Raw genomic sequence first — 7,855 nt, 5'->3', positions numbered from 1 at the left:
ACATAATGGCTAAAGTAGTTGGTCACATAGTTGATTATGTAGTAGCTAATGTAATAATGCGGTATTTAATTTATGTAATATAGTAATTCATGTAGTATGTAATGTAGTGCACCGAGTACTACTTAATGTAGTAGTTCACATAGTCAATTATGTACTATGTATTGTATCACATAGTGGCTCAACTTGTAGGCAATGTGCTCGGTGACATAATCGCTCAAGTAATAGGTCACATAGTAGGTAATGTAGTGTTTAACACGGTTGCTGTGGCAGTAGTTGGTAATGTAGGTCACGTGACCACCCATTTGTTATGTAATACAGTAAGTCATGTAGTATGTAATGTAGTACACCGAGTACTAGTTAATGTATTAGTTCATATAGTCAATATAGTATGTCAGGTCGTTGCTCATGCAGTGTCGAATGTAATTGACATCAGCAATGTCAAGCAGTAGTTAATGTAGTTGTTCAGTTGTTGCTTACTTAGTAGACAAAGTAATATATTACAGCTGATTATCGCGTAGGAAATGTAGTATGTCTCATAGTTGGTCATGTAATAAGTAATATAGTAGTTCACAGTCGCTCATGTAGAAAATTGTCAAGTAGTTGCTATGTGGTGTGATAATGTAGTTGCTTTTTTTTTTTTTTTTTTTGCTTGAATCAAATTTTGTTTGCAGCCGATTTCAAATGAGCAACTGTGCCACCTGGTGGCCAATGTGTGGCGTTGTTCAGGCCAGCAACTCGTGACGTGTTTAAGTTCGTTTGATTGGAACAGGTGTGCTGGTCAGGAGGAAATGTTTGTTTGTTTGTTTGTTTGGGTGGAGTCATTTGCTTGCAGTTTTATTTCTTTCAGGTTTTTGTTTTGTTTTTTGTTTTTTGTTTTTTTAACATTTGTATGATTGACCAACTTACGTGACACGAGTGGAGCAGTGGGAAGAAACTCGAAGTCGTCTCAAAGTAAGACAAACTCAACTTTTTTTTTTTTTTTTTTCCCATGTGTGCTTGTTATTGAATGTTTAACGTGGCACACATTTGTACATTGCTGGTCTTGTAGTACGTAACGTAGCTGACGCAATTCGTCTTCACTTCATCGTGAAAGGAAAAAAAAACAAACGTGTTCTGCCTGCAGTCCCGCCCGCGTTGTTCGTTTTCCACGCCGAGATGTTTTCTCGCGTCAAATTTGCTGATCGTCAGCTGCAACCGCCTGCGCTGAGCACACAAAAAAGAAAATAAATAATAAATCATTTAAAAAATCGTTATGCATTATTAACTGCAAAGAGCGGGCTTGAGCAGGCTCCATTCCACATCCGTGCGATACTGCAAATTTTGGTATCGATCCGATACCAAGTAAATATCAGGCCAGTATCGTCCATACCGATATCGATACTTTTTGAAAATTAAGTTATATAACTTTTTGTTTTCAACTGAATTGCTTATTCACAATCAAATCTTTAAACAGGACAAAATAAGGACAAAGTTTGATAAATAGAAAATACTTTATTAATATTTTTCCCCCAGAAACATTCCAACCACAACAATTTAGTTAAATATTTTTAAAGCAAAAAGTAATGATGGGAAAAGAAAGTTAAAAAATGTTTTTTTTTATCAAATACTGTGCAGAAACCACAAATACCGAAAAAATAACTCAAAATTCTGCCTTCAGCGCTTCTTTTTCAACAAAATTTTGAAAGATTCGTACAGCAACAAATATAAATCGTAATCGATGATAATCATGATTGAAACGCACAACTGTGATATGCCCGATATCTGTTTGACCAAATCGCAGCAGTGCATAAACGAGCCAAACTCAAACTAAACCAGTCGATCGATATTTTAGTGCCGATATCGATACCGACTTGATATCGATGGTATCGATATTTGGATCGATCCGCCCACCACAAATAGTGGTATCGATCTGATACCAAGTAAATATTGGAGAAAGTATCGCCGATACCGGTATCGATACCTTTTTAAAAGAAGTTATATAACTTTTTTTTTTTTAATTGAATTGCTTATTCGCAATCAAATTTCAACCTTGAAGTGTTTTTGTGTTTACTTTTTTTTTTCTTTAAAGGACATAATTAGGATAAAGTTTATTGATAAACGGAAAATACTTTATCAATGTTTTTTGTTCCCCCAGAAACTTTCCAACCATAACAAAATATATATTTTTTAATGTTCTTAAACAAAGTACACAAAATGATGATTGGGAAAGTAAGTTAAACAAATACTTGATCATATACTGTTCAGAAACTCAGAAATTCAAATAACGAAAAATTGCCTTTATGTCTTAAGTGCCAGTATCGATCCAATATCGATACTGACTTGATATCGACATTTGGCTCGATTCGCCATGTTTCCACCTGCGCATCCGAGCGGGTTTCCGTCGTGCTTCTCCTTTTTTACGGGTGCGCTCGGATTTTATTTCAAAGACGTAACGAGCTCGTGAACGTCGCGCAGATGTTCACGTTTGCGCCCGTAAAAAAAAAAAAAAAACGTTTTATGAGCGCAGGAGCTCCTTTTAATAGCAAACGTGAGCACTTGTTGGCATTTCTCGGGCCGAGCGCTGCTCGCTCCACTCTGCTTTTTCTTTTTTTTTTCTTTTTTGCACGGAGCTCGCCAGAAACCAGATTAGCATCCGTGTAGTTGTTGCGGGTTTGCACGTTTGGATCATTACAAGCAGGATGACATCATCGCCGACGTCTTTAACGTAAAAGGCAGCGAGGTGATAAACTTCAGACTGGTGGTGGCAAAATTCATGTAGTAGCCAATTTATGTAGTCGGTCACATAATAGCGCAAGTTTTTGATCATGTAGTAGGACACGTTTGCAACTAAGTTCATGTTTACTTCTCAGGCCAGCACATTTGCATGTGGAGGCCCGTTCCGGGGCTGCACGTCGCTCGGATCCGCCCCCCCGCGCGCGCTATATATCCTCAAGAATCTTCCGCTCGGCTCCTTCCACAAATCCCTGCCGAGCGTCTCGCCGCCTTCTCCGTTTCCTTGGTCGATATTTTCGCCGGTTGCTGCCGCTGTGCTGCAGGTGTACGTCTGGATAATGAAGACATTTCTCCACTTAAGGTCAAGTAGTAGGTCACGTAGTCGCTGATGTGCTTGGTCATGCACGGCATACAAGTACTCTTTTAGTAGGTCATTTTTTTTTAGGCCATGTTTGAGGTCATTAAGTACATAATGTAGTCAGTCACGATTCTCACAAAATAAAAACTCACAATAGCTCTTATAGTATGTCATATTGTAGCTCACATAGTTGGTCCCATAGCAGCTCACATGGTAGGATCACGAGGAAATGTAGTACTTCATGGTCAACTACTAGCTGAGTTGCTCATTTAGTTGTTGAATAACCCCGAAAGTTGGGTCAATCCCCTTTTTGGCCAAACTGTTTATAGAGTGTAATGTAGTAGGTCACATAGTCGCTGATGTGGTTGGTCATGCATGGCATATAGTATTCATAGAGTAGGTCACTTTTTGAGCCATGTTTGAGGTCATTCAGTAGATAATGTAGTCAGTCACGATTCTCACAAAATAAGACTCACAATAGCTCTTATAGTATGTCATATTGTAGCTCACATAGTTGGTCCCATAGCAGCTCACATGGTAGGATCACGAGGAAATGTAGTACTTCATGTAGTTGGTCATCTACTAGCTAAATTAGTTGCTCATTTAGTAGTTGAATAATCCCAAAAGTTGGGCCAATCCCCTTTTTGACCAATCTGTGTAATGTAGTAAGTCACTTAGAAGCTCATTTAGAAAGTAACATAACTGTAGTAGTTTCTGTAGTCAGTCATGATGTGGATCACGGTGCATGTAGTCAGCCGAATGACGGATTATGTAGTGTGTCACATAATACTTGCAGTCAATCACTACGTGGATGATGATAGTTGGTCACACGATCGTCTCACATGAGCAACTTTGCTGCTCCACAAAACGGCGCAGCGCGCTCGTCTGTTGCCGTTGCCGATATTTCCCCCGGTTAGCGGTCGTGAATCGGCGTTGATAATGAAGACGTTCCTCCTTCTCCGCTTGCCCTCGCTCGATACACGAACGCGACGCGGACGCGTTAATTGACTAATCGAGATTCGCCGGCCGGATGAGGGGAGGACGCAGACGAATGGAAATGCAATCGTGTTTGAAAGGGGGTGTCGCCCAATCATCGCTAACATTTAGGAGGGGCGGATTGACGGGACAAATCGTTGAGATTTCATTCGTGCAGTCGTTCACATAGCTGCTCATTCGGGTAATGAATGGTCTCATAGTAGGCCACGTAGGCAATGTAGCAGCTTATGCAGTTGGTCCAATAGATAATGTAGTATGTCACACAAGTTATGTCGTAGCTAATGCAGTGGGTCACATAGTTTATGTAGTTTTATTGCATAACTGGTCACGTGTACCTAATTTCATACCTCACATACTTGATCATTTAGATAATGTAGCAGGTCACTTAGTGGGTTACATAGGTAATGTAGCAGCTTATGCAGTTGGTCCAATGCGTAATGTAGTATGTCACATAGAATATGTCGTAGCTCATGCAGTAGGTCACATATAAGTAGCTAATTTTGTATGTCACATATTTGATCATTTAGATAATGTAGCAGGTCAGTTAGTGGATTACATAGATAATGTAGCATCTTATGCAGTTGGTCCAATAGTTAATGTAGTATGTCACATAGGTTATGTCGTAGCTCGTGTATTAGATGACGTAGTTTATTGCATAACTGGTCACATATACTGTATGTCGCTAATTTCATACGTTACATACTTGATCTTTTTCGATAATGTAGCAGGTCACTTACTGGGTTATGTAGGAAAATTAGCAGCTCATGTAGTAAAACATTTTGGCAATGTAATAGGTTGCATAGTCGCTTAGGTAATGTAGCTGTTCACATGGGTAATATAGTAGGTTTTATAGTAATTCATCTAGCAGGTCGCATAAGTAATTTTTAGGAGGTCTTACTGTTGCGATATAGTATGTCACACATGTAGGCAGTCATGTTGACAACGTAGGTCTCGTGGTATCCTGCGAATTCCCTCACATACTACGTTGTAATTGCTCATGCAGTTGTTTGCATAGACAATGTAGTTTGCCACATAGGGAAGATCGTAGGTCTCATGGTAGCTCATCCAGCAGATCGCAATGTCATTGGTTAGGTAGGTCTTCATTTATAGTATGACACATAGTTGTCCATGTAGGCAGTCATGTTGATAATGTAGTAGGTCTCGTGGTATCCCTTGTAGAGTTGGTCAAATAGTCATCCAGACAGGCGATGTAGTTTGTCACATAGTCGCCGTCATGTTGGAAACGTTCATGTTGCCACTTTGTTGGTAATGTCTTTTTGTAGCTCATAAAGTTGCAAACTGCAGGTCAAAGAGTAGATCATGTCACATAGATGATGTAGTTGTTCACACAACAGTAAAAGAACAGCACAGTGATGCAGTATGTTCAAAGGGGAGAAAAAAAAAATGCTTTTCCATTTTTGACTTGAACATTTCCACCACTTGACAGTCGCTCCTGCAAGCCTTTCGTTCATTTCCTCCGCGCACGCGCACGCGCACGCGCAAGCAGCATCTGCAGCCAAAAGCACTTTAGCGGATCGATTTTTGAATTATTTTAATCCACTCAAGTGACGCGTTATTGGGGACAAGAGTGATGTGATGTGGGCGCACGTGCGGGGCCGGGAAATTGATCAGCGTGACATGAGGGGCTCGGGTCGCCCCCCCCACCCCACCCACGCATGCGCATCGACGGACGAGCGCAAAATGTATAGATGTCCGTCAGATGCGCATGCACGCGCGCGCGCGAGCGCAGTGTCAATTTGACACATGTGAGGCGGATTAGGCAGCGAGAGGAGCTGCTGTGCCCCCCCCCCCACGGTGATGCAAGAAGCCCCCCTTTTCAGCTCTCGGGGGCGCGCGCCGGTGAGAGAGCGCGAGAGAGAGAAGAGGAGGCGGACAGACGCAAAGTTCTCACCGAGCGCAACGCAGCATCCTCCGGCGTGGCCCGCCTCGCCGCGACGCTCTTCCACTTGTTTGCTTTTCGCTTCTCCGGACGTCTTGGAGGCGTGAAATGAGCGCACCCATGGGCGCCTCGGCGGAGTTGACGCTGCGGTGGTGAAACGGCGCTCGTCATGATTCGGGGAAGCCTTTTGCCGCTTTTGCTGTCGTGCGCTCTCGCCGGCCCGCCTCTGGAGCCGGCACCGGCACCGGCGCCGGCACCGGCACCGTTGCCCTTCTTCCACGGCCATGTGTTCGAGAACGCGTCGCCGGGCTCGCGGGTCAACGGGCTGAGCGTGCCGCTGCGGAGGCTCAACTGGCGGCGGCCGTGCGGAAGCGGCGCCTCGGAGCCCCACTGGAGGCTCCTGGGCGACGGCGGCGACAAGTTCCGCGTCCTGGCGCACCACAACCGCGGCCGCCTCCTGCTCAGGACGCGCGGGGCTCTGGACCGCGAGGAGCGGGCCGAGTACGAGCTGCGGGTCGGCGTGTGCTGCGCGGGCTCGTGCGCGGAGCTGGCGTCCGTCAAAGTGGACGTGCTGGACATCAACGACCACCGGCCGGCCTTCCGCGACGCCGCCGACGTGAGGCTGAGCCTGGACGACGCCACGCCGCTGCGCGCGCTCGTCTACACGGTGGCGGCGCGGGACGCGGACAGCGGCAAGAACGCGGAGCTCTTCTACTTCGCCGTGCCCAAGAACGGCACTTTCTACGTGGTGCCCAAAAGCGGCGACGTCCTCCTGGTGGACTCCATCCTGGGCCGGCGGGACGGACCCATCAAGTTCACCGTGTTCGCCCGGGACCGAGGCTGGCCGCCGCGCACCAGCGACGGCGTCGCCGTGGAAGTCAGCCCGCGCCGGTGGCTCCGCGCCGGCGGCCGCCCAAAAGCGCCCGCCCGGACGTCCCGCTCGGTCCGACAAGACGCGGCGGAGGGCGGCGGCAGCAGCAGCGGCAGCAGCCCGCTTTTCATCAACGTGTCCGAGGACGCGGGCATCGGCTCGGTGGTGATGAACCTGAACCCGGTGCGCTTCCAGGCGGCCGCCTTCGAGCTGCTGGAGCCCGAAGACGCGGAGAGCTCGCCGGTCAGCGTGGGCCGGGACACGGGGGAGATTGTCATCGCGCGCCGGCTGGACCGAGAGACGGAGCCGCTGGTGGAGATCGGCGTCAGGGTGCAAGACAAACGAGGTGAGGGGCGTGCGCGTTTGAGCACTTTTTTTTTTGGAGGGGGGGTCAGGGTCTCCTCCCCATAGGCATACTTTAAAACCTTAACACGCACATTTAAACACTAACGGATTAGACAATAACACACAATTCATTTCCATTTCTTTTTTTCTTTTTTTACATGCCAGAACAAGCTTTTCAATAATGAAAATTAGACAAAGTTTTTAGAATTACTGATGATCCATGGGCGTAGTTGGCAAGGGGAACATGAGGGCATTCCCCCCCGCCCCCGCCCGAAAAAAAAAAGAAAAAAGTGCCACCACTTTCCATCCAATCCACACACTTTTACAGCCATTAAACAACTCACTTCATTTTGGACTACATGAGAAATGTTGGTCATTTATAATTCCATTTCCAAGTGTTGATTTATGTAAGGTTCTGATGTAAACGTTTGGGACTTGTTTGGAAATGTCTGGTCCATGTGCAGAAAATAGGCAAAACTGTTTTTGCAAGTCCACCGATGTCATGAATGTCTTTGGATTGCTTCAAATGCAGACATCATTTATTTGCTTTCATTTACATTTGAGGCCCAAATGAGAAGATTTTGGATTGAACCTTTTCTTTTCGTTTTATTTTGTGGATGGCAAGGTTGACATTTTACTGTTGTTTTTGACATTGTGCATTTAATTATCCTCA

The 7,855-nt window shown here is 45.5% G+C and overlaps 1 protein-coding gene across 2 annotated transcripts in view; it reads left to right on the top strand.

The window, feature by feature from the left end:
* The first annotated feature begins 642 nt into the window (after positions 1-642).
* Positions 643-7,855, top strand: part of LOC144018125 (neural-cadherin) — a 235,909-nt gene continuing 228,696 nt past the window's right edge. The window contains exon 1 of one of the 2 annotated variants that reach the window (XM_077520292.1): positions 643-951. Coding sequence is in view for 1 of the 2 variants with exons in the window: in XM_077520290.1 (XP_077376416.1) it covers positions 6,136-7,183 (1,048 nt within the window). In the remaining variant the exon portion in view is untranslated. Of the gene's footprint in view, positions 952-5,853; positions 7,184-7,855 lie in introns of those variants that run through there. The other variant, XM_077520290.1, reaches the window with a different exon arrangement.

Source organism: Festucalex cinctus, chromosome 4 (assembly GCF_051991245.1).
Source record: "Festucalex cinctus isolate MCC-2025b chromosome 4, RoL_Fcin_1.0, whole genome shotgun sequence".
Lineage (NCBI taxonomy): Eukaryota > Metazoa > Chordata > Actinopteri > Syngnathiformes > Syngnathidae > Festucalex > Festucalex cinctus.
The sequence above is the reverse complement of the archived record's forward strand: the minus strand, read 5'-3'. Positions and strand labels throughout refer to the sequence as shown.